The following is a 26,641-nucleotide window of genomic DNA, read 5'->3' as shown; positions in this document are numbered from 1 at the left end:
TAACGATGACTTGGAAAATGTTTTGGTCAATGTCACTCCTTGGGCTGAGCGAGTCATTGTTTACGAGATTCGGAGAACTCGTGTGTCACTAGGACCCGGAGTTGAAGGAAGTCGCGAACGCTCGACCCTACCTCGATGGCGGACCAAAACATAAATGATCGTGAGCCGAAGTTTTACAGCGAAGTTTTAAGGTACATTTTCGTTTTGTTCACACAATTCAGTGAATTAAGTCACGGTTATATAGAGTTATCCGTCTTTTTTTTCAAATGCTGTTTTTGTATTTCTTTAATTCTGGATTTTACACGTTCCTTGTCGTTTTATTGACGCTAGCAAAACATCTCGCACACACAGGGAATGAAAATGTACAATATAACCAGAGTGGACACACACTGTATACATGCAGTATTAAGGATAATTTATTAATGGTTCATGTTATTCGTGTATGTCATCGCTGGATGGCTTCTCTCAACATTTTGTTTTGATTCCACCGAAAAGTTACCTCGATTTTGGGAAGGTGAGCTCTATCCCACTCCCTCATTTTTGGAAATTAAAACAATTGTTTTAATAATAAATAAATAAAATCAGGTTCTGTATAATTATATTCTATCTACGTTGTTACGGTTTTTACACACTAACTGCAGTGAAATTGAGACCACATGTTAAACGTAATAAAAAAACAATGCGACGTGTTGGACATATAAAATTCCGAGTTATGATTATTTGCTCAATGCAAGAAAAAATGCCCTAAAAATCTCATCGTAGTTGCTTCAGTAAAGGTTAAACCTGATGTGCAAATCAATGTATTCTGCAGTATTTGTTTAACATGTCTCAACCTATCAGAATTGGGTTTATACCAATCCCATCAAAGCAATCTTAATCGCTGCAAAACTATATCAAGACAGCTGAACTTTAAATACTGCATGTTATTTTATTTAAATGTTTCCTTTCTCACATTTCAGCCCTTCTGAGCTATTTTCGGCTCGTACCCGCAGCCACAAGATCCCAGTTCGCGGTCAGAAAGACTTCTACCCAGATGACTCCGAGGAGCAACGTGTGCATCTGGAACAAAGCCTGAGCGAACACTGGAGCCTGGTATCGGAGGAACGAGTCGAGAGGCTGTGGGCAGACATGCAATCATAATATCATGATGCTTTCATGTGCGTTCAACTTGCTAATGAAGTTTTTTTTCTTTGCAGTGGTAACCTAGTGAAGGCAGTGTGGATTCCAGGTGACCAGATTGTGGAGCTTCAGTCTCCAGCAGTGAGTTTCTGAACTTTGTGGTCTCCACCTCTTCTCATTCTTATTTTAAGTAACCATTTGTAGTGGACAGCTCAAAAATAACAGCATTGACAGGCTGCGTGAACGGGCATTTTTATTTATGTATTTTTCAGGGCAAGTTCTGGCACACAATGGGGTTCTCCGCCAACGGCAAGCAGTACCTCCTTCCCGAAGAGGCGCTTTACCTGATGGAGTGTGTGAGTGGCAACTAAAGTTCCGTGCACCCCTTTTTCACCACCTGCTATTGAGCTTACTTTGCCGTTTTGCACCAGGGGAACGTGCAAGTGTTCTACCAGGACCTTCCGCTCTCCATCCAGGACGGCTTTGAATGGTTTCTGTCTTCGAACAGCTTGAGTCTTCAGCAGTATCAGGTGCAAGCGAAAGTGCTCAACACTCTGATCCTCCTCAAATGTTCAAATCAAAATATAAACACAAAGAAGAAAAAAAAATGTACAAAAATGAAAACTTTTAACCACTCTACCCTGTTTCCTCACAAAAGGTGTTTGGGCATCTGAAGAGGCTCGGCTACGTGGTGCACAGATTCGATGCCAGGTAATGATGCGAGGGCTGAGGTGAGATTGTAGAAACCATGATATCAGCGTGTTTATTCTCTTGTGCTTAGCTCGCAGCCGTCGTCTTATGCAAGGCAACTTAATTTACCGCAGTCACATGGCCCGCGGACGCTGAAGAGGAAGCGCAGCGACAGCCTTGTCCCAACTTGCAGGTGTCAAAAATGAATACAAATAGTAATTGCGTTTGGTTGAGTTTTTTTTTTTAAACAGGCACTTTTATAGGCTACAAACTTAAGCAGCAAGCTACTATGGTCGGAATTATGTTTTGCTTTATCCCATCCAGCCACAGGGAGGCAAACAACGCACCCGATGTGAAGAGAAAGCAAGCAGAAGAAGGTTCAACACTTCCTGAATCTCAAGCAACGTCCTCACAAGATACTTTGGGAGCTCAAAGCCCCTCAGTAGATTCAAACGGTGGCCGACCCTGGTGGATAACAGACCCTGTTGCCAGCCATGAGTCCCAGGAACCTGCCTCCCGGCGCTCCTTGCGCTGGGACGATGTCATGTTTCCCGACGTAGCCACGCTGCACGGGCGCTCCGGTTGCTTGGCCTCTCCAGACGCAACTCTACTGCCCGGTGGTCTGACGGTGGGTGAGTGTGATATCAAACCGTGGATGAGAAGAATCAACCAGCGTGAGGTCAAGATGACTGCAAATGACAAAAACAGGGAGAGAAGAGAGCACTCAAGGAGCTGGGATGTCAACAGAGACCAAAAGGTGTGCGTGCGGTGGTCTTGGAACCCTATTTTCAAACCCTATCCTTGGCTTAAAACCCCACTGTCGATGCAAAGGTGCGACAGTGCCGAAACTGGGCCGAATATCATCAGCTTCTGGCGAGCCGGCAAGGGAGGCACCGGCGTAGACGACCGGAACACTTGTGGCAGAGGGAAGTCACTCCTTTACATGACAACACCCAGCCCATCTCCACACGTAAGCCATTTGACCCGGTCAACATTTTTGTCCAATCTAGTGTTCTGAAAGCATTTCAGCAGCAACCAAATTGGCTCTGAATTTAGCGTGAAGCCTGTTAGTTTTTGGTCGGCCAGTCCAATAGAGCAAAGACATAAAAAACAGTCCAACAAGGAAAGACCAACAAACAATAACATGATTTATTTATTTGTTCCTTTTCTCCCGCTTCCCTTATTGCAGTGGTCCCCGAACATTGGCCAAAACAAACATGCCATTTAAACCTCTGAAGATGGAGGACACTGATTCGCTGTGGCGACCCCTTGAAGGGAAAAGCCCAAAGGAAAAGAAGAAGACTCATATGGAACTTTTGCTAGCTGGGTTAAATTTGGGCGCTTAACTGAGTCGATATGGTTATTTCAAAATAAAAAATAATAGACTGCTCAACTCATCTAACTCATTCACTGCCATTCCCAAATTTATTCGGGAATTCAATATATGTAAAGCTCCGTTGCTGTGGGTGCCGATAAAGTGCTGGGCAGACCTCTGGCAATGTTTTTCCCTTCCACGTGGGGGCAGCATTTCCTTTTTTTCCATGCTGGCGCTTTGTTCCAGCCTCAGCTAAAATACATCCTAAAACGCTATATAGACCAATCAATCAATCCTCATTTCAAGCTCATATAACTCCAGACCCCTATAATTTAGGAATTAACTATTTTTTCTGATGAAAAAAGAGTGGCTAAGGTTTCTTACGCTGCATTGAATGTTTATGTACTCCTTAAACTCAATATTCTGTGGGTCCTGGAATTTGAGTGAAAATGACAAAAACCCTGGCACTGGGGTGGACACATTTTTGCATGTCTGGCAGTGAATGAGTGAAAAGCAACAATGCAAAAAAAGTTATTGGTTACTGGTCCGCGGCCTGGTATTTATTGATCGGGGTTAGGGTCGACTGCCTGATAGAACACAAAATAGTTGGCTCTTAACACCAGTATACTGTACATTCCATCTGCAAATTCATTGTGTTTATTTTTCTTCTGTCTCTTTAGGCAGCAATTAACTAGTAATCACTTTCCTCCCCCCTGTTCTTACTTTCAGGTGAACTTCTAGACAAAATAAGTGTCATCAAGTCCACACATGTGCTCGAGGAAGCATCCAGGTATACATGTTTCACAAAATGTCCTGTGGTCAACAAAATGGTTCATGAGGCGGATGTAAAGAGTCCACCTGCTCTACACTTGTCTAGGTTGAAGACCTCAGAGGAGTGGAGGATTTGTTTCACTGTTTACCAACCTGACACGGTGGCTACCTTCAAGAAGAGCAACCCGGGTAAACCCTTTGTCCACATGTGCGTTTGCAGGTGAGTCGTCTTTCATGTCTTTTGGCATGAATGCACATCAATCACTGTTTTCATCACCATGTGGCACATACATATACAATACAATATACAATACATATTGATTTATATAGCGCTTTAACAACAGCCGAAGCTTTAACAAAGCACTTACCATAAACATTTTCAGCACTTCACTTTACAAAACTCTTGTAATACTTTTGTCCAAATTTTTAGTAGGTTTGTGTCCCAACACCCAATTGTAAAATCCATAAAAAATGAGCCATGTGCTTAATTTAGAACAAACAGACAAAACGTGAAAAAAAGACAATAATTGCGGAATAATAAATTACTCAAAAGTTTTAAGTGTCATACAAATGTATCAGATGAAAAACCAAAACACGTGGAAAAAGTACAAATAAAAATGTAAATATTTAAAGTATACTAGACTACAATACAGAAGTATGTTTGTATCTCTAAATGTAATCTGAGCAAACACAAGACATTCGTCATCATTAATACATGATATTAAAGCTAAATAAAATGTATTATATTCGAAGAAAAATAATATTCAAAAAATATTCAAATTATAAAATCAAATGAAAAATTGGCCATTCTCACAATCGCTTTATTTTTCCACTTCCTGTCTCTGTCCCAATACTTTCCCCCAAAGACATAAAATATAAAAAAATACTCATTGTCAAATAATAGAGCAATTTTTAAGTCATAAAAAGAAAAGATATATTAAATAGAAAAAAAACTACAGAACCAAAACTAAACAATTAAAACAATTTGAAATGGAAAATATGATTTCAATACTCCATTATTTATCCTTGAGAGTTTTGTAAGGCGCTTATAAATCAAATGTATTATTATTATTATTATTTAGTGGAGTGTCCATCATCACACATGTATTTGACCGGCAGTGGTACATGGTTCCAGCTTCACAGGGCCTGTTCCAGACTTGGCAGCCATCAAGCAGCTGAGCTTCCAGAGTGGTGATATCCAGATTGTCTTTGCTGTGGTGGACGCCGGTGACATCTCCTTTTACACCTTTAAAGACTTTCAGCTACCCACTGATGTGTACCCATAACACTCATATTCACTTTTGAAAGCCCCCCCCCCCCCCCCCAATTTAAAATGGGAACTTTGATCCAAAATTTTGTTAATGTGTTTTTATGGGCATGTCCATACGAGTCAAACTGCTTTTTTGGTGCTGAATTAAAACAAATAAAAGGACACTAACTGTAAAATGCCACTTTGAGCCCAAATGGCAGTCGGTCTGTGTTTTTTGACACTTCGTCATCTTCTTACATTTTTTTAGGGGGCACATTATGATTAATTGCTTTCTCAAATTTCAACAGGCTAGAACATACTGGCTTTAGCGGCTGAATTTTTGGAATTTTCCGCAAGGTGGTGCATGCACAAAGGAAAGTATTTTGGGTGATCCTTGAGACTTTTTTTTTATGTCTACAATGTAGAACATTAAACAGTTCACGTCAAATGTTATCAAACTACTTTTTGTGGATTAATTAAAAAAACTGGTGGTACTTTAACTCATAATATATACTACTACTACCATTTTATGGACAATAAAACAAATCAGAATTACAATCAGAAATCCTTTAATAGTTCCCCACAATGGGGAAATTTGCAATCTACCGCAGCAACATTAAAACCATTATTTAATCAGTGAAGTACACGTACTCGGATGATTAAATACACTACAATAACATTCTAATTTAAATGTTTTAATTTGATTCATATTTTCCTGAAAGGAAAAAAAATGCGCTTGAACAATAAACAACATTAAAAAGTTGGGATAGAAAATGGGAAATCATTTTTAACTGCATTGCATGTATTCGAATTAAGTCGATTCATTAAAAACACGAAAAAAAAACTCTAAAATATAAACTAACTTCTTTGTGCATGGAAATTAAATACAACTGAACTAAAACAAAGGTGTCCCTGAATTGCACTCATTCAGCGTGTGTATGACATCACATTTTTTTTTCTTGTGTGCCAATAATTTCCGCAGCTGTAGATTCAATTGTTCATGTTGTATACATGAATAGACGAAAGGAGTGCCGCAATGCGTTCACTGTTTCATTGTGGTGCTGTTGACGCAAGCCTCCCCACCTTGTACTTTTTTATAAAGCCTCCGTTTTATCTGCTGATGCAAACAACCATGTCCACCTGGAGAGCTGTCATTCTTGTTAGCCTGGTCGGTAAGTTGATGCAATTGACTTTCCTTTAAAGGCTTCTTGGTATTCAGATGGTTTTTAAAATTATTTGTGTTTGTAGCCTCATGCAGCTGGGCGTCCAACTGCTCCTACTGGCATCTTATCAGTCACTTGAACTTGAGCTCTTCCAATGACTTGCTGGCCAATGTCAGGCCCGTCAAGGACTGGAGGCAGGTTACCAACGTGCAGGTAGACATGTTCCTCTTTGGCATCTTGCAGGTGGTAAGTCACAAGAAAAAAGAAAAAATGTGTTTCAAAGATGCATTTGTGTAAACTGCATTTATTTGATTCAACATTTTTAAGTAATATAGTTTGTTTTTCTGACTTCATCTATTAGTTTCGTGATTTTTTTTCATATTACAAAATTGCAATTTTCTTTCTGCTAACGTTATATGGCTGCAACCTGCCAGATTTACGAATGCGCTATGCAACTGCGCAATCTGAGTCGTGGCAGACTTGTCAGGTTAACACTAAAATGGGCCTTTGAATATTTCAAACAAATGTCCATTTTTTTTCTGCAACTATGTATTTACATTATTTTGCTGGGATATTTGTATATTTTATCGGATTTAAATGTTGGCTTAATTTTGTAATTTCTGTCAATGTTTATCTTTTTGTCTGAAATATGGTATTTTCTATTGTTGGAGTTCAGGATGGGGGATAGTCATTTTTTCATGCAATGATTTTATTACAACCTGTGTATTTTTTAACATGCTATTTGCATATTTTTCCATCAATTATATTGTTATGATTATGAATTGTATTTTATTTATTATTGTATCTATGCTTGTCTGTGACTTTAAAGAGTCCTTGAGAGCTTAGAAAGGCGCTTGAAATAAAAATTATATATATATATATATATATATATATATATATATATATATAATCAATTTAGTCCAATATACATTATGCTGTATTGATCATGATTGATCAATATCTGTCACAAGTCAGGGTTGTTTTTTTCTGTTGTGTAGGATGAGAAGTTTCAAACCTTCATGAGTCACGTGTGGATCCGAACAGTGAGGAGCCACTCCAGTGCAGTAACTTTAATCAACGATTCATTTGTTTGCTGGGTAGTTTTTATTTCCTGGTCTGTGTTTTAAAAGGTCTGGGAAAATGATTTCCTCAAGTGGAATCCGTCGGATTTCTGTGACATCACCCACTTCTCCATTCCCGGGTCCATGCTGTGGACGCCCGACATGAATATCCAAGAGGAGTGAGTTGTCTAACTTTATGTTTTCATTACTGCAGATGACGTAAGAGCAGGTGCCACTCACATGGCTACTGGAACGAGCCTTTTTTGTCCCTAAAATGTTCACTTTAACAAAACACAAGTCATGCCTGTTGTGTCATTTGGTGCTATTATGAGCTCATTCAATGGTTACCTTCCTGGGTTTACAGAACACGTAATTTGAACCACCGTGTAAATGTTTACATTGCCCCTTGCGTGTGATTGAACAATTAATCGATGCACAAAACAGCAGCAGTATTGTATTTAATTTGACCACGTGATTACACACACGCAATAAACACCATTTATTGGACACAATCCAGAGAGATCTGTCAATAAAAACCCGGCATTTAAGCAGCTGATGGAAAATTCAATCCCTAAAGTCAATTTTACTCAGTCACATGAAATTTGGCCGACATGTCATGAATAGAAACCATCATTTGACCTGACAAAACCCAGGATAGTTGTACGCAAATGTACCAAGTAAGTACATCATCCAGAGGCAATTACAATGGTAGTTCATCAAACCTTTTAAATAAAATACACCGGTGCATTTACTTATGAAATTAATTGGATCTGCAAGAAATTTCTTGACTAGAATATTTTGTACATAGAGACATGTTTTCCATGTCTGATGCCTCAATCCGTTCCAAGCCTCCTAAAATTCAGACATAAATGTTTTTTAACCCTCATATTATGTTGACCAAAAAAAATCCCGATTATGTAAAAATCATCAACATTTAAATAATAGATGACATTAACAACAACTGTTTCTGAGATGTTATAAACATACTTGAAAAGAGACAACATATTTTCTATCCCATTGGGATATTTTAGACTTTTGAAGAAAGGAAAAATAAAGGAGTTCTTTCATCAACACAAAAATGAAAACAGGTAAAATTGACCCCTTAACATAATATGAGGGTTAAAACTTAAAAATGCTTCAAAATATGTAACAAATACACGTTACAATTAGATTACCGCACACAAATCTTATTGATATGTGAAAAGACAGAACTCTGCCATTTTTTTGGGGGGAGAGCGGCCATTTTATCGATAATAGCACCTCTCCCAGAGCCCCAGGTTGTTTTTAATAATTAATATCCCAAATACAGTTTCCCTCGCCAACATGAAATATGGTAGCCTTGACAGTCACAGCCTTGAGAGCCACAAAAAGTCACAATATACAATTCCTAGAAAGACTCTCTTTTTTTTACATACCTTAAATGGCGGATTGTCCTTCAAAAGCAAACTACTCCAAGAGATTTTGGCTGATTGCTACCAAATTTGACACTACACACTATGGATTTGACAACTTGGATTTTTCTTCCATGATCTTTAATGAGGCAACTAAGTGCATGTTGTGATGTGCTCACAGTGCCTCCGACTCCGGGAGCATCCAAAGGAGTTATTATGTGACAGTACACGCTAACGGAATGCTCCAGATGACCGCCCGTCAGCGTCTGACAACCACGTGCACCCTCAACCTTTACAGGTTCCCCTTTGACCGCCAGAACTGCGACATCACCTTCAGCGTCATGAACACCAATGGTAAGAATGGACATCAGGCAAAGACGACGGCGGAAGTGAATAAAAATCTTCAATTCATATTGTCCTAATCCTGTATCAGATAAGGGTATCCTTCTCGGGACAGTGAGTGGTGATGATTTTATTACAAACGTCTCGGGGCAGTCCATGGTAACTCGTGGGGAGTGGAGCCTGAAGTACTTGGGAGTCATGTCAAACGTGACCGATGATGAGCCACCAAAAACCAGTAAACTGATTTACACGGTGAGGTTTGTGTTTTCTTGTCTGGATTCTACATTCGGCATTTATCAGAGGGAGTAAAAAAAGATGACACCGATGGCCAGCAAGGTCAAAGTCTAGACAAAGTCAGCTTTATTGTCGTCCGCCCTTAGAAGAAAACTTGAAATCTGATTGGTTCAGGATACAATTCCATTTCAGTTCCATGTTCCCATGAATAGGTGACTATCGAACGCAAGCCGCTGCTGTACGTCATCATCTTCATCGTTCCGCTTTTCTACCTACTGGTGCTGGACATGGCGTCCTTCTTTATTGACGAGGGCCGCGGCGAAAAACTGAGCTTCAAAGTCACCGTGCTGCTGTCCATCTCCGTCTTGCTGCTCATCCTTAAGGACATGCTACCCTCCACTGAGGAAAACCTGCCTATCATTGGTGAGCGAGCGGTCCCATCTGTCCCGTCACGCTCTCACTGATGCCGCCTCTCCCACCTTTTAGCCAGCTTCTGTGCGGGCGTGTTCGCTTTGGTGGGCTTGAGTCTCCTGGAGGCCATGCTGGTCAGCTTCATCATCGACCTGGATGACAGGTTTCCCAAGAAGCTGGCAACATCGTCTGACAGTGAAGTTCTCTCAGACAAAGGGGAGAAGAAAGGTCGGTGGATGGTGTCCCTTTCGAACTTGTACTGGTTAGCAGCCATGTAGCACTAGAGCAAATCTGACATCTTGGATTTTATCATCACATGACAATAGTATGATTATTAACCAGTAGTAGTGTCTGAAACTCATGAAAAAAAGTTAGGGGTCACCAGGGCAGACAACTAAAAAGTTGCCTTCCCGGTCATAAAGTTGCCTGCCCGGCCATGAAGTTGCCTGCCCCATTTTTCACAACTTGAAACACATTAAGACGGCTAATCGCAAAAAAAAAAAACATTGTTGCGAAGTATAAAGGACTTTTTTAAATTAAGGAAGTACCTACCACAAATGCTCCCTTGCTTAATTTATGGTAAATATCCATTGCTGAAGATTTTGCTCCAGTTGTCTTTGTCGTCATGGTGCACAATGCAATGTTTGCGTTGCGTTGTCTGCTAAAAGCCACATGGACTCCTCTTTCTCAGCGCCTTTCAAAACTCTCAAGTACACTTTACAGTCACGGTATAGTCCGAAGCACGAAACAGGCTTCTGATTGCCTGCCAGGCCCAGTATGCAAATTGCCAAACAGGGCCGAGTATGCAAATTGCCAAACAAACGTTTGTTTGTTTCGTGCTTCGGACTATACCGTGACTGTAAAGTGTACTTAAAAGGCACTTAGAAAGAGGAGTGTGGCTTGTAACGGTTTGCTCGTAGCTTTTGCTTTATTGAATAAAGCAAACGTTTGATTTGAAAAAAACAACTTTTTTTTTTCTTAAAGTAGTTGTCGGCCAACTGGGCCGAGACGTTTTGAAAGTTGTACGCCCGACGTAAAAATTGTACGCCCCGGGCCTCCGGGTATACGTTATTTCAGACACAGCCAGTAGGACTTTTTCCGGGAACTACGGTTTCCTCTCACATACCAAAAATATTCATAACAAATTATTGGACTGTCAGAGATATTTGGTCGGCCACTGTGGACACAGTCTGTTTTTTACTGCCGGCATGGGATGCAGCCGTTCATGACCAACGCCCAAATCCTGCAGCCCTCTGCTAAGCTATTTATTGAGAGTATGTGCAAATTTAAATGATACATTCATAAAACATAGTCTTCTTGATTTGAATACCATGCCCCTGGATGTCCCAAGCACCAACAACTATAAACAACAGAACATAGACATTTTAAGTACAGTAAAGTCTCGTTATATCGATATCGGATATATCGATAGTCCCGGTTATATCGATACTATTTCTATGCACGCACGGAGAAAATTACATGCAAACAGGGTCGGATATATCGATAGTCCCGGTTATATCGATATTTTTTCGGACTCCCTTGAATATCGATATAACGAGACTTTACTGTAGTTGTCTTTCCCTGAACCGATAGATTTGTAACCTAGCTAATGACCTCTTGATGTGAAGGAGTTTCCCAAGTCCTAAATTCTGCCCAAGGCCAGGTCTCCTATGTGAGTATGACAGTTTAACAGGCTGTGTCTGTTCACCTCAGATTGACCCGAGAATTTATGCGCTTCCATTGTGTATTCTAGTCACACGTGTTCACTAAGCATATAACGGCATGCAACTTTTAAATATGATAACTTCTATTCTGTCTATTCTCTATCACAGATCAATTAAATTGTCCCACAGCTGTAATTGTGAGCACAGTTCATCTTGTGCACAGTTCATCTATGCACAAAGACAGCTGGGATGGGCTCCAGCACGCGCATAGTACTTTTGAGGATAAGCGGATTAGAAAATGGAAGAATGAAATGAGGGATAGAACAACGCTTGACTAGGAGTTGCATTCTACAAGTATAAATGTGATTAGCAACGACATAGCACGATAATGAAGGACGCTCAGTGCCGCTCTCCTCCACTTCCTCAAAATACAAATTTCATTTTACAAGATTTTGTATTATAATATCATTCCATTATAATAAAACGCTTTCCAAATATACAAATATATAAAAGTTTTCCAAATATAAGGGACACCACATTTTAAAGGACAGCCGACGTCACTTTTTTGTTTCCTAACTGACATCAGAAAAACGTTTCATAGCATCTAAAATACCCAAAACACGCAGTATAATATTTTAAGTCAAATGCAAAACACCAATAAAAATGACTTAAAGTGTCTAAAAAGTACTAAAATCTGAAACCGGAAGTGGCCAGTTTCAGAAGGTCCCGCCCACATGTTCGTGGACGCCTTGCTCGAGAATCAAAACAATGGCTTCAGATTCGGAGAATATGCTTTCTTGTTACTCATCCAGTTATGAATATGATTCTGAAGAAGAAAGCATACATGTTTGCAATCGATTAAATAATTTATTCCGTGTCATTTTGAGGCATCAGGGGTGGGAAATGTCGCGCCCAAAGTCGTGTAAGGAATTAATCAGACCGTTTCCACAGGCTGATTAATTCCTTACATGGAGCTTTGTCGCCCTCTTCTGCCTCTTTTTGGTCCTGCACAACGTTTTCAGACATAAAGTACAGCAAAATGCATTGACGTGATGGAAGGACTGCTACAATGCGTCCTTTTTTTGGTCAGGGGCGTTTCTTCAGTGACGTTGGGTGAGGACTCGTCACCAACTCAAAAACAAGACTTCATTTGAAGCCATTTTACAAATTATGGACACAACTTGTCCGGGGACGTCGGTTGTCCTTTAATGCGCTACAGTAGAGGCTGGGATTACGCACTACTTCTACGGTGAGTACTTGCGAGACCTGTGGTGGCTCAAAATGACTTTACATATAAGGCACACCTGCGTGCTGAAGAATGAATAACTCTGTGTCTTTGTTTTGTCGTATTTGTTATTTAGTTTTTTTTTTTGTTTCCTTTCTTTCCTTTCCTCTTCCTTTCATAACTTTGTTGTTGTGTTACTTCCTGGTCGAGTAAACGCTGGGGCGAATGGCTGCTGCTGCACACAAAAATCCCGTGACTGTAAAGTGTCCTTGAGCGTTTTGAAAGGCGCTTAGAAATTCAATGTATTATACTGAACACGACAGTTGGGATTTGCAGCCACGCAGCACGACGTTTAACATGTAACGGTGGACTTCGGCATCCAATAAAGAGCCCCTGGTATAACTTTCACAACTGCAACAAAAGTGTGTATCTGACAATTTGGAATCATGAGGCACATGTAGACTATGTGATAGATTGTGCTATGAAGTATGAATCACATTCACAATCACATATAATTGTGGCTTGCGCTAAAACGGCGAGGTAAACACCCACGTGTCCTTTCAGATTCCCTCGAGGAGAAAGCGGAAGCTTTGCCCATTCAAGTCGGACCTCTGTCGGAACGAGAGCAACTGAGAATTTTTCGACAGGAGATTCGCGCAACTCAGCGGCAAGCCTCAAGAGGGGACAATGCACCTCGGGCTAAACGCTTTCGACGGGTTGCAGAAATCATCGACATTGTCTTCTTCATTTTTTACTTTTTGACCGTTGTCATTTTCATGGGCGTGATGTATCACATGTGGATTCCGGCTGGCTATTTCAGTTAAACTCTGACAAACTCACGGAATTAAAACACTTCAAATATGATCATTCGCCTGGAAAACGTGACTGATTCGCTTCATAAATTATATTTAGCAAATTTGCAGCATTTACGTGCTTCTAGATTTTCTGTAATGACAAGATGCAAATTAAGTTGACAATAACGGCAGGATGATTATATGACCATGACTTGTTTGTCCAAGTGGTGCACACACACATTTTGAAATTTAAGACCTGCTTCTCATCTGCCATGTGTTGCAATGAAACACTGCCTCGCCCTATAATAACAGTACTTTTTAGAATTAAAATAATTTTCTATGATTAATGTTTCAATATTTGCATAGCGTTTATTACTTTTCCCCTCATCGATTTTCAATTGCACCGAGCAAAGTCTACGTGTCATCACATGATTCTATAATGTGGGATTGATGAAGCTCTGGCAGTTGGTTGGGTTTTGTGGGCAGTACGAAATAAGAGACTCAAGTTTACGTGTTATTCAAAGTAAGAGCTATGCCATGGAAAACTGTCCGCTTTTTACTTATTTTGAAAGTCCAAAGCGGAATCACTCCTTGCGAACCATGTACATTCACTGATTGTTGTCTTCTATGTCATTTTTGCGACTTTTCACTGCGTAGAACCACACAAATGGCTCATTTGCAACTGGTGAGAGTTTCTGCTTTCGCGTAGAGGTCGCATGCTGGTCGGTGTACATTTATTCCGGCTGAGCCAAATGCTAGCCTGTTAGGCTACCTCCAGCTAGCAAAACACTGCAAGGTGAGCTAGTGTTTACTTTCTTTATCAATCAGCAGACCTCACTGAACTGATCAGGAATACATTGTTTTAAATGTTGTTTTCTCACAGCTACAGTGAACTTAGAATTGTATGTAAAAATATGACAGTTACCAAAGGAAGAAAAGTAACCAAGTACTTTAAAACAACGTAATGTATTCAAAAAGAATCGAGATGGAAAGTCAGGTATGTGGTCAGGAAGAAAGAACTTAACTAGGATAGATGTGGAAAGGGAGGATATAAATCGGACCCATTTTCTGTCATCTGAATGTTATCCTCCCCCCTATTTTGGTCTTTGTTTTGCTTTCGTCATCAGGTAGATCTTGTCAACCATGGCAGGTGGGATCACAGACACGGGGGAGCCGTACTCTGCCTTTGTGAGTATTTTTCCCCAGAAGCATTCCTTTTCTTCCTGTGTTCACTGTTCTCTGAAAGCCATTTTGACATTGGAGCACTCACTTCTTTGGAGCCGCGATTGCTCAATGTGAATGCGAAGAGGAAGCTAAAGTGCTGAAGAGCATCCTCTCACCGGGCTTGCGCTTTGAATGATTAAAGCTCTCTGCAACCTGACAGTATGACTTCCTGAGTGGCCAAGAACAAAAGTGTCTTAAACAAATGAACACACCAAGAATAGTAACAAAATGGCTATCTTGTGCAGGTGGGTCTCGTGTACATGTTCAACCTGATTGTGGGAACGGGAGCGCTCACCATGCCCAGAGCCTTTGCCACAGCCGGCTGGGTGCTCAGTTTGGCGCTCATTTCCTTCCTGGCATTCATGAGGTCAGTGTCATGTCAACACCTTTCGCTCACCTCAATATTTTTCAACATCCTATGCCAACATGTGTAGTAGTCCAAATCATTTTGTCAATCCCTTGATCGTTAATTGTCATTTTGTGTCAACAATAGTGTATATTTTGTGCGTGGTGTGCCTAATGAAGTGTCCTAAAACTGTCCAGTTACATGACCACCACCTTCGTGATTGAGGCCATGGCGGCGGCCAACGCACAGCTGCGATGGAAGAGGAGAGAGCAGGACGAGGTCATCCTAATTCATTTCATGCACCATTTTTTAAGGAATACATTTTGCATTAACGATATCGTTTGTCGGTGAACCAGCAGATCCGTGACGACGACTCCACCTCGGACTACTCGGACGATGACAACGTGGCAATGGGACGAGGAGAACCAGAGACCAAACCCATCTTGTCAGTTCGTAAGTGTCCAACATTGGTCAGCATTGGCCCAAAGAGATGTCAATCAACCGAGCAGCTCCCTAATTGGTCGAGTTTGTTCAAAGGTTTTGGGGCGCAGATCGTCAGGGACCACATACCGTTTTGCTCGTAATTGTTGCTGAAAATTTTGGGACACTTACAGGCAGTTAAAAGTGCGGTTTGAACAAAAGTATTGGGACACTTAGAGGAAATGAAATGTGAGCTATTGGAGGTATTGAGACAGCTTCAGACAATGTTTCACGAAAGCAAGTGAGCAGTGGATTAAGTGAGACTGTGGATTACATTCGACATAAATATTGGCACAAATCCAGAATTGGAAGTAGTGTAAGACATTACTAGTCAAAAACTGATGAATAACAAATTGCAATAGATTTATAATGGCTGATATTTCTTCTATAGTTCACATGTCTGTGCTACTCCCCAGAACGTTCCGGCAGTTCCATGGACTATTTTGACATTAACGAGCGCGTGGAGATGGGCCAGATGGCATCCATGTTCTTCAACAAAGGTAAACACCGAGCGTCCACCGTCCCTTTATCTATCCCGTCGGTCACCTTCCGCAAAGACAAGGGGTGTCATTTGGAAAGGACTGCAGTCCTTAGAGGGTGATTATCTCTTTGGCGCCCCGGTTAGCCTGATCAACGGTGGTGGTGTGTTGGAGTCACTCACACTTGCACACACACGTATGCATGGACGTATGCTTTCCAGCCAGCAGGGGGCGCTATTAACTAACATGCTTGAGAGGTCGTTTTATTGGAAAAGGGCAATGTTGTCTATATTATTGGAACAAACACACCCACAGTTGTCTTGGCATTTGGAATCATGATCAAGTGTAACATATTTTATAACGGAAGGACATTAAAAAAATATGCAATTTTTAAAACAGATAAAATGTATGTTCATGTTTTAATTGCATGACTTTAACTACATTATTTAGTCCCTCTATTGTTTCAATTTAAAAAAAGGATGCAATGTTCGATTTAATTTTTTTCAATACTTTTAAAATTAAATCATTCATTTTAAAATATAAATACATCAAAAAGAGTGAAAATGGGTAAGTTACATTGAGAAAAATAAAATTTTAATACATTAATCATTTTTTAAAAATCATCCACTCATCCATATTAAACCTTTAAATAGGTCAGTACGATCTGTAAATTTGATAATTATAATTTATACTATTTTTATTCTTAAACATCAAATTCAAAATAATTAACATTCATTTAAAAATATTATCCATTTTAATCAGATGTTTTTGATTTTTTAAAAGCTTGGCCAAAACAAACATGTGGATCAAACCTCTAAAGATGGAGGACATTGATTTGCTGTGGCGATCCCTTAAAGGGAAAAGCCGAAAGGAAAAGAAGATACTTAATTAATGATTCTGTTATTTTCTCAAACAATTAAAAAAAACACAAACTTAATGCAAATCACAAATGTACAGTTGGTGACAATTACTTAAGTGAAAACGAGTCTCATACTGCTTTACCAATCCAGACAGCTTGTAAAATGTTCATAGCTTACATGACAGCTTTCAAGTCGATTTTAGAGTGCAACAAATCAGCAACGAGTCGCTCTGAAGAGAAGGGTGTCAGGCAAGTAACAATTTAATCCAGATGGACTCGGACACAAACCGAAATTGCAACGGATTACGCCAGTAGATATCTGCGTGTGCACATGTGTGCGCCCGAGGTGACAGATGCTTGCCTCCGATAACAAGTCTGTACTTATACTCTTTTGGGATGAGAGAGTCTGCAGAAAAAAAGGCGAGCACCTTTTGGTATACCCAATGAAATTTTGTCAACCTCAGAAAAATAAAATTTTGGTCAAATGTTTTTTCTTTTTTCTTTTTGGGGGTGGTGGAGTGGTCAATAAAACTCCAAGTTTGTAAAATAATTGAGAATGTCAGTCAGAGGAATGTGATTAAAAAAAAGAAATATTTAAATTGGATGTTGGAAAATGACCTTTTTTTTTATTATTATCGAATTACTATACTGGCTGAATGCACTAGACTAGATGAAGAATTAAAATACTGTCGTGTGATGAAGTTGGAATCTGCTTTGCGATGCCCTTTACTGCCACCTGCAGGACTGGAGTAGAAGCTGCATCTTAATCAACCCTTTTCCATTGAAATACAAAAAGTAGAATGCAATCGTTCAATTTATCAGGTCAGCTAGTGAAGTGAAAATTGGATGAAAATGAGGCGTTTACACAGACAGGAAGTAAAAGAAAAATGAAGTAAAATCTAGTTTTGCACAAAAGTATTTGGGACACTTACTTGAAGTGTTAAAGGACAAACGACGCCTCTTGGCATGTTGTGTCCATAATTTGTAAAATGGCTTCAAATGACTTCTACTGAGCGTATTTTACAAAGATTCCACCGCATATAGCTATATTTTACGTTTTAAGCCTCGTGCTGAATATTCAGGAAGTCTTGTTTTTGAGTTGGTGACGATAACTACCGTGACGTCACGGTAGGTATTGTCACTGACCGAGAAAGCGACACACAATGCATTTTGGGTACTTTGTTTGGTCTGAAAACTTCGTGTTGATCTGTGTTGATGGCGAAATTAAAAGGAAAACACATAAATAACGCGATGGTGAATCGTTGTGTGTTGCACCAAGACTACTATTTGAAACTCGCTGACACAAATTCACAGCAAACAAATCAGCCCATTTCCAACGGAGCTTGGGCGCCATCTTGTGGATTTTCTGGGACGCTACATTGGTGTCATTGACGGCTGGAATTAATATGGGAGGACTTCTTTAATCGATTGCAAACATTCATGCTTTCCTCTTCAGAACTATTTGAATCATATTCATAACTGGATGAGTAGCAAGAAAACATCTCTGAATCTGAAGCCATTGTTTTGATTCTCGAGCAAGGCAAGACCTCCTGGCATGACGTCACGAACAAGGGGGCGGGACCTTCAGAAAGTGAAACTTTTTCAGGTCATTTTGAAGTTGTTTTGGGATATTTTGGGAAGTCATTTTTATTGGTGTTATTTGACTAAAAATATCAGCCTGCATGTTTTGTGTAATTTAGATGCTATAAAACATTTTTCTGATGTCAGTTAGGAAACAAAAAAATGGTGTCGGTTGTCCTTTAAGTAGGTAATTGTGGAGTTTGAACACCTTCTTGCCTTGTAGTGACAATTGTACCCTCTACATCAACTTGTGTGTTGACAAGGTCGACTGGTGTCATGTTTCCTTTCAGCAGTGTCCTATTTGTGTGTATTTAGGGACAAAATGTATGTATGCGGCTAGGCCGGACCGCCGCCTCGGGGCTGGGCTCCATTTAGATTTAATTTGCAAATCGTCCCAAACGTACCTTCATCAAACTTTCCACTTGGATCTTTTCTCAGCAGGGACATCAGACTATAAACATGAAGGCGAAGGTTAATGAGGGCAAATTCTACAATGAATCATTTGTGACCAAGCACTTGGGCTGAATGAATGATTAGAAATGACTAACCTTGAGTTAATTTTATTATTGTTTTATTTATGTATTTTTTTAAAAGAAAGTAATAATTGTCTCCAGAATGTCACCTCAACTTTGAGTTTGGATTACGATGTGTTGTTTCAATAAACAGGAGGTCCTTTTGCACAACTGCTTTATCAAACATATTTTAAATCTGACTTAATCCCATTATTGTTTTGACAGCATTTGATTGTATCCCGCCTTTTGTAGCCAATGAGTGTGAATGTAATGGGGTGGCCCGTTCGATGTTGAGAACTTAATTTAAAAAAAGAAATTGCCGCTGTGAGGCTGTCATTGCCGCTGTCAGACAATTTGACACCCCGCTGATGGAAGACGTCGACCACTCAGGACATCACTCATCGCCAAGTGCGGCGTGTGAAGCTTGCTAATTGTGATTGGAGATACAGACTCAGCGGAGAAGGTTCTAGATTTCTGGTTGCCATAAATGCTATAAAAACATGCCGAGGGAGTATTTAAATAAGGTATTTTTCCACTCATTTCACTTCTTGAGGTGATGGCGCGGAACGTAACATTTTTACTGTAGTTCTTTCGTATTGTAAAATTATCGCTCTGACCAATCTTGCTGCTGTTCACGTTCACTCCAGTTGATATCCCATTCTCATAAAAAAATGACCACTTCTTGAGTGTCTACAGACATTTAATTTCTATTTATGTATTCTTTTCGCTCCTCAGAATGCCGCTGTTACAGCTGCTCCTCACATTCACTCTTGTATATTGTTTGTAATAATACATTTTATTTATAAGCGCCTTTCAAAACTCTCAAGGTCCATTTTGCCATTCGCATGTGCATATACAGCAAGGCTGTCAGTCATTTCTTGCAGCAGGCGGGCCACATTGTAGTTACGGTTTACTCTCGGGGGCTGTTATGAATTTGGAGAAGCCATTAGAATGTTTAATCCCCTCCAAATATTACAAATGGAGCGCACAACAAATTAATAGTTTTCAAATTTAAAGTGAAGAATATTGACTGTTATTGTGGCATTACATCAGACAATTTGAAATTTTGGTTCAGACTTTAGCAAGCATCATGGAATTTTACAAGTTTGATTTGCTTTCGCGGCCGAATAAAATGATGTGGTGGGCCAGATTTGCCCCTCGGGCTTTGACTTTGACACCTGTGATATACATTAATTATTTATCCTCAAGTGCCACGTCCTCACAATATTCCATTTTTGTCTTCTGTCAAAGGTATGTTCTCCATGAAATGACCATTAATGTACTTGTGTGCGTTGCTGTCTTCTAGTGGGTGTCAACATGTTCTACATCTGCATTATCGTGTACCTGTACGGTGACTTGGCCATCTACGCTGCAGCCGTGCCCATTTCACTCATGGAGGTGGCCTGGTGAGCATCCTTCGATCACTGTCTCCCGCTTCTTTGTTGTCTTTCACTGCCGGATAAAACATGCATATTAAGTCATTTTATTAGCTGGACCCCGCCTTGACCGGCTAAGCTCTCATCCTCCATTTTGGAAGGCAATCCCACACTGTTGTTGTTGTTTTCTTACCTGTTTGTGGAAACAAAAATGGCGAGCTGATTATGCCTGACCCCCACCAGCCCGCTGAAGCCACCACCGCCAATGCTCCAGGGAAACTCGCTGATGTCCACTGGCATCCGTTTTTATTGCCGTCATGCTTTATTATGAAGGCGCGCGTGCACAAATGCACCTTGGGTTGTTTCTCAAGGTGTGATGGGATCGTGCCATCTTTCTTTCATCCTTCGAAAGAAAAAAGAAAATACATGTAATGTCATTGTCATTGCCTTTCTACACAATATACATGTCGTTAAGTAGTCCTTCGTTAATGAATACACTCCAAACAAAGAAATGGAGCCTTTACACTGGCTGTCGGCAGCCAATTAGGGGACGATGCAAGTTGGTTACCATCCTTCGACTGCGATAACAACACAAGTCAAAGTCGAAGTCAGCTTCATTGTCAAATATGGTAATAAATAAAATATATGGTAATGATAAAATGACTGTCCTCTCGGACCCAGCGTGCAAGGCACTTATGACACATATACAGTACAGTAATGTTGTCAAAATGAGAACAAAGAAGTAGCTCAAACAAAATTGCATTTGGAAAAGCATACAAAAATTAATACAAAATAAAAAAGACATCTATTCAAAAAAAGCATCTACTTCATGGTTTGAATACAATCTTTCAGTTTAATTTGTATTTAAATAAACGTGATTGTGTTGATTTCTTCAGCGGGAACCATTCATGCAGCGCAGGAGCTGTGAAGTACAACGACACCGACGCATGCTGGGGCTCGGTGACCAGGAAAGATGCCTACAGAGTCTTTCTGGTAAGTTGTTGCTTTTCAGTGCCTTCTTTATATATTTATTTATCATACCTATTCATGTATTTCTTTCTTGTTACTTCTGGGTTGAGTGAACGCTGGCGCGAATGGCTGCCGCTGCTCAACCGCAGAAAAATAAATGTCACCGTAACTGTAAAGTGTCCTTGAGAATTTTGAAAGGTGCTTAGAAATAAAATATATTATTATTATTTATATTTATTTATTTGTGATATTTTGCTACATATTTTCAGCATGCATCATGGAAATTGCCATGCTTAATTTGCTATCGCGGGCCATATAAAATGATGTGGCGGGCCAGATCTGGCAACCAAGCCTTAACTTTGTTACCTGTGAGTAAAATAATTCACGACCGACTGAGCTTTGTTGAGCCATCCAGCACTCTTTTACTAGCGTGAAAAAAACCCCCAACCCCCTCCAACATCTCGTTCCTCACCTTCACGTCAAAGTGTGGTGGCCTGAAGAGGCTCGCCAGACTGCCCAATGACCAGTTTAAATAATTGACCACTCCTATCGGCAAATAGACGTGTGGAGGGTGATGGGGGCGGGAAAAATCCATGAAAAGCTTCCTCGCCCTGAATCCATGTTGAGATTGACAAGGTCTTGATGACCTTCAGTCTTGAACACATTTGCTGACATTCCCAAATTTATTCGGGAATTGACAAGCATGACGCAGAGCGCCATTCCTTGTGTGAATTTGTTTTTTCTCACGGGGGTGCCGATCTGGCAATGTTTTTCCTTTCCACGAGTGGGCAGCATTTGACTTTTGTTCATGTTAGCACTTTGTTACAGCTGTAGTTTTGTTAAAGTGCTATGTAAATCAACAAGTATTGGCTTTGCCTTTATTAGCCAGTGGATCAGGGACATCATTGTGGAACGTGCACGTCGACTACAAGCTAAATGTTGAAAGCAAACACGCAGCTGTAGCATCCATTGACGAAAAGATTGTCTCACATCTCCTGTCCCACATAAATCTGCTTCAATTCCAATCCGCAACAGTTCCACATACGCATCGGCGCTCTGCGCTGACGCTCCTTTCTTCTTATCGCGGGCTCCTCAAGCCATGCATCCATTCAGCCGCATACTGTCCAACAGCACCGACCTTTCCGCTGAACAAAGCGGGGCTGTGAAGATGCTGCCCATTATAGGCACAAAAAAGCACAATGGCCCCAGAGCTGTCCAGGGATGACAGTCGAATAGCACTGACATTCCTCCCATTCAAAAACTGTACTGTCGTGGTCAAAAATGCTGAAAAACAATCCATATCCGTTCCACACGACGCACAACAACACAAAGTGGCAAAAGAAAACACAAAACAAGACAAAAACAACCAAAAAAAAAGCAAGGCTCATGACGGCTGCCTACTCGGGCGCCATCTTGGACTTCTAGTATGTATTATATTGTGGCAGTGGCAGGTCTGTTTGATCTGTGATGGGGTTAGGCATCCCAGCCACCACGAGTCTCCCTGTCTAAGTGAGCATGCCACATAGACAGTAGGTTATTGTAGGGCCTGTCTACCTACGCATGTAAAGCCTGGACCCAGAAGATTACGTGGAGGAAACAACTAGACTGGTTCAACGGGCATGAAGGTGGGCCCAGCAAATAGATGTGTGGAGAAAAATCCATGAAAAGCTTCATCACCCTGAATCCACGCGGATTGCGTGGAGGAAACCACGAGACTGGTCCAACGGGCATGAAGGTGGGCCCAGCAAAGCGTTCTGGAGCTCAAGTAGGTCACAGTGAGACATGTAGAACACTGTGGTCATCCACGGCATCTCGACCCATCTCCACCCATCTTGACTCTGTCTTGCCCCTGGATTCAGATGGGCTGGGATGAGAGAGTGAGGCGGACGACATTGCGCAACTCTCCTTCACTTTAATCAAACTCTCGCGCGAGTCATCTGCACCACTAGTGAAGATGGTCATCTCTTGTCAAAGAGGACGAACACCATTGTATTGTATTTTGGACAGCCACCCCCATTTCAATCTCGGATACCTCCAGACCGATATAATTTAGGAATTAACTATTTTTTTTCTGATTAAAGAAGATAGTCTAAGGTTTCTAATGATGTACTGAATGTTAATGTAGTCCTAAAACTCAATATTCTGTGGGTCCTGCATTTTGAGTGAAAATGACAAAAACCCTGGCACTGGAGTGGACACATTTTTGCACATCGTCTGGCAGTGAATTAGTTGGATTGGATTGGATGTACCTTTATTAGTCTCGCAGTGGAGAAATTTACGTTTTGCAGCAGCAAAGTTATGGAAGGAAGATGAAAGGAATGAAAGAAGTAGAAAAACAAAATACATGAGCTGCTGGAAAGGCAGCCACTCTCGCGGCGCCGTCTTGAAATCAAAATAACAAAAAAAAATAATAATAATAATATGACAACACAAAGACACAGTTATTCATTCTTAAGCACGTTCTGTACCCTCTTTGTTACATGAAGCAGTTCTAGATGAAAGAGGAGAAGATCAAAGTGTCCTTTTTCACAGTGGATCATGTACGTCATGGTAGAATTTGCACATCTGCTACAGGCTAAATGTTGAAAGCAAACACGAGTTAAAGGGGCCAATAGTTGGTGAGTCGTTCTGAGCCGTGAAGCAGTCCAGCGATGGTTTCGTTGATGTCGCAGACTGACTGACACATTTTTGATGCCAGCATTAAAACAAATTACGTTGCAAGTTTGTCTTTGAAGGACACCTGGAAAAAAAAGCAAAATGGCCGACTTCCTGTGTCTTTCAAAGCGTGGCACAACACAAAAGACAGACAGTCATTCAATCTTAAGCACTTTCTCCACCCTCTTTGTTGTATGAATCAATTCTAGTAGAGGATCAAGGCATCCTTTTCACCAGTGGATCAGGGATGCCATCGTGAAATCTGCACGTCTGCCACAGGCTAATTGTTGAAAATAAACATGAAGCTGTATCATCCATTGACGAACAGAGAATGTCTCACTTCTTCTTACCCACATAAATCCGCTTCAATTCCAAGCTGCGGCCATCCCACATACGCATCGGCGCTGTGCGCTGCTGCTCCTTTCTTCTCATCGCGGGCTCCTCATGCAATGCATCCATCCAGCCGCAGACTGCCCAATAGCACCTACCTTTCCGCAGTGAAAATGCTGCCCATTAAAGGCGCAAAAAAGCACAATCGCCCCATATGCTATATGATAGGTGTGTCTACCAATTTTCATGTTGCTAAATAAAACAGGCTCTGGGGGCAATTAAATTTTCTCCCTGGGCGACTAAAAATTGAATATATTTCAACATCTCACTGACATAAAAGTGTCCGTAATTCTTGCTAATCTACGCTGGCCTGAATGAGTCTGCGTCTGATTTATGGCTTATTAAATGAGAAATATGGCGGCGCCGTTGAAGGGGACACCAAACGGCAAGAATAAATCATAAGTCAAACGGCGGGCTTCGGGCGAAATGTAAATGAGCCTTCTGCTGCCGCGTTAATGTTTAACAATCAGACCGAGAACACGAGCCGACGATGAATGCGACGAACATAAAAGCATCCTGGTTTATTAAGGACCCGAGTAAAAAGGAGACGACGACACCGGCGTCCTGGCCATAAATTTTTGGCTTTTTAGAGGATGTTTAATGTTGTCAGTCATCATGCCACTGCTTTGTTAACTTCTTCCTCTCACTCAGGTTGGGGTTTGTTCGACCAGTATGTGTTGTTACACGCTTTGTTCGCCAGCAGCGCTGACGATTTGTCCTCGTGGTCTTGATTAAAAAAAAAAAGTCACTTTCCCAAAAAGGTTGAGATGAGAATTTGGTGGTCATTTTTCATTCAAATTGTTAATTTTCAAATCACTTAATAGACACTTTGATGTCTTTGGTTGCTGCCCTCTGGCTGAACTTGAGCTTCTCATTTCCCCTCCTCTTCAAACACCCCATTGATCATGTCAAGTCCAATTTATTGATGCATTTTATAAGTGATATTTTCATTTGAGATGTTCCGCTGATCATTTTTATTAGCGTCTTCTGTTGCTTGCTAAGTTTCGTACAGATCATTGTGACGTTCCGTCACCAATCTTTTGCTGTGCAGCATTGAAACAACATTTTGGATCCTTGTATTTTGTTGGACCTCGTTAGCTAAGCGTTCCATACAGAAGTGCCCGAGAAGCCGCTAAGAGGATAAATTGGCTGTGATTTTCTGCGCTGATTGATTCCACCGAGGCAGCACAGCCCGAATGTGGCACGAGGCGCTTGCGTAACTATACCGTCCGCCGTTGATCTCGGCCTCTTTAGTGCCGCAATGATTGCAAAGATTAAGACGCGGGTGGTGGTATGTTTCAGTGTGGGAGTGGCGGGGCGCTAGCTAAGTCTCCAATTAAACCCTGGCACGTCCTAGTTTGTCCCCTGCCTTTGGCGCATTTTGCTCGCCAAGTGGATGGCGACGTGGCCCGTCTTGCGCCACTTTAAAGCTGGATTTATGGCCCCCTGGGTAAGGGGGGTGCGTTGGAGGGTGGATTGGAATCAATGCACTATATGCACTTTATGCTGACGCCGCGTTTTTGGCAGCTTACCTCCATGTAAATATTTCCATTTACATCGTGCGGCTGCTGTCCTACATGCTGGGGTAAAGTTAATTTTAAACTTTCCCCCACCCCCAACCACCTCCCACCCCGACACTACCCCTGGACACGGCACCGTTGATTGATGAACTCACTGCTAAATGTTTTATTCCATTGAGCCTCATTGACCTTCATTCTGTGCATAAGCCGCCATTTTCGATCTTGACCACACACTTGCTGCCTTTGTCCTGTTGATAGTACATGTGTGTGTCTGTGTGTGTGTTAAGGTCGTGTAAATGTGTTTGACTCTAGTATATTGAAATCATAATTAATGTCTACTGTATGCATTTTAATGCCCTGTATTTATGTGTTTGACCCTTGAATATAACACATAAAGTATACACCATATTAATATTGAGACATGGGTTGTAGGCCTGCAAGAAATACTTAGTCATCGTTTTACATAGTTTGTCTATTGTGGGACGGAACCATACATCAAATGAATGATTTCATTTAATGCATTTCCATAATATTTTATGCATGTTCACCTCTAATCCTCCCTATTTATGTATAACCCATATTAACTCATTCACTGCCAGACAATGTGCAAAAATGTGTCCACTCCAGTGCCATGGCTTTTGTCATTTTCACTCAAATTGCAGGACCTACAGAATATTGAGTTTTAGGACTACATAAACATTCAATGCAGCGAAAGAAACCTTAGACTCTCTTCTTTCACAGGAAAAAAAATAGTTGAATATTATTATTATACGAGTCTGGAGTTATGTTAGGTACAAGTGGGTGTGGCTTTACAAAAGGCA

At 40.8% G+C, this 26,641-nt stretch overlaps 3 protein-coding genes across 4 annotated transcripts in view; all 3 read left to right on the top strand.

Annotated features, from left to right (window-relative positions):
* The first annotated feature begins 39 nt into the window (after window positions 1-39).
* On the top strand, window positions 40-5,346 carry tsen54 (TSEN54 tRNA splicing endonuclease subunit). 2 transcript variants are annotated; one of them, XM_089018648.1, is made up of 12 exons: window positions 40-191; window positions 960-1,118; window positions 1,197-1,260; window positions 1,392-1,475; window positions 1,551-1,649; window positions 1,778-1,830; window positions 1,901-2,002; window positions 2,134-2,566; window positions 2,641-2,779; window positions 3,854-3,914; window positions 4,002-4,115; window positions 5,031-5,346. In XM_089018648.1, the coding sequence occupies exons 1-12, from the start codon at window positions 136-138 to the stop codon at window positions 5,179-5,181; spliced, it is 1,515 nt and encodes a 504-aa protein (XP_088874774.1). In that variant the 5' UTR covers window positions 40-135; the 3' UTR covers window positions 5,182-5,346. The 2 variants fall into 2 exon arrangements, with proteins under 2 accessions (XP_088874774.1, XP_088874775.1); XM_089018649.1 differs by lacking the exon at window positions 40-191 and having other exon boundaries at window positions 954-1,092.
* Window positions 5,347-6,255: 909 nt separating this feature from the next.
* Window positions 6,256-13,499, top strand: LOC148885698 (5-hydroxytryptamine receptor 3A). Its single transcript, XM_089018757.1, has 9 exons — window positions 6,256-6,316; window positions 6,393-6,553; window positions 7,306-7,350; window positions 7,438-7,547; window positions 8,941-9,113; window positions 9,193-9,353; window positions 9,548-9,758; window positions 9,822-9,974; window positions 13,200-13,499. The coding sequence occupies exons 1-9, from the start codon at window positions 6,265-6,267 to the stop codon at window positions 13,457-13,459; spliced, it is 1,326 nt and encodes a 441-aa protein (XP_088874883.1). The 5' UTR covers window positions 6,256-6,264; the 3' UTR covers window positions 13,460-13,499.
* A 539-nt stretch (window positions 13,500-14,038) lies between these two features.
* slc38a12 (solute carrier family 38 member 12) overlaps window positions 14,039-26,641 on the top strand; it is a 28,311-nt gene continuing 15,708 nt past the window's right edge. The window contains exons 1-8 of the mRNA XM_089019181.1: window positions 14,039-14,225; window positions 14,557-14,617; window positions 14,899-15,020; window positions 15,197-15,278; window positions 15,359-15,452; window positions 15,896-15,979; window positions 20,217-20,316; window positions 21,183-21,279. Coding sequence (XP_088875307.1) covers window positions 14,573-14,617; window positions 14,899-15,020; window positions 15,197-15,278; window positions 15,359-15,452; window positions 15,896-15,979; window positions 20,217-20,316; window positions 21,183-21,279 — 624 coding nt within the window. The 5' untranslated portion in view covers window positions 14,039-14,225; window positions 14,557-14,572. The remainder of the gene's footprint in view (window positions 14,226-14,556; window positions 14,618-14,898; window positions 15,021-15,196; window positions 15,279-15,358; window positions 15,453-15,895; window positions 15,980-20,216; window positions 20,317-21,182; window positions 21,280-26,641) is intronic.

This window comes from Hippocampus bargibanti, linkage group LG17, assembly GCF_051943395.1.
Source record: "Hippocampus bargibanti isolate YZ-2025 linkage group LG17, ASM5194339v1, whole genome shotgun sequence".
In the NCBI taxonomy this organism is placed as follows: domain Eukaryota; kingdom Metazoa; phylum Chordata; class Actinopteri; order Syngnathiformes; family Syngnathidae; genus Hippocampus; species Hippocampus bargibanti.
Note: the sequence above shows the minus strand (reverse complement) of the source record. Positions and strands in the feature narration are given on the sequence as shown.

Bases quoted from the DNA above. Each gene is read 5' to 3' on its own strand.
- tsen54 (XM_089018648.1), top strand. From the start codon at position 136: ATGGCGGACCAAAACATAAATGATCGTGAGCCGAAGTTTTACAGCGAA. The intron at 2,567-2,640 runs GTGTGCGTGCGG...GTCGATGCAAAG, and splicing joins ATGTCAACAGAGACCAAAAG to GTGCGACAGTGCCGAAACTG. The intron at 4,116-5,030 runs GTGAGTCGTCTT...ACATGGTTCCAG, and splicing joins GTCCACATGTGCGTTTGCAG to CTTCACAGGGCCTGTTCCAG.
- LOC148885698 (XM_089018757.1), top strand. From the start codon at position 6,265: ATGCAAACAACCATGTCCACCTGGAGAGCTGTCATTCTTGTTAGCCTG. The intron at 9,114-9,192 runs GTAAGAATGGAC...ATCCTGTATCAG, and splicing joins CAGCGTCATGAACACCAATG to ATAAGGGTATCCTTCTCGGG. The intron at 9,759-9,821 runs GTGAGCGAGCGG...CCCACCTTTTAG, and splicing joins GGAAAACCTGCCTATCATTG to CCAGCTTCTGTGCGGGCGTG.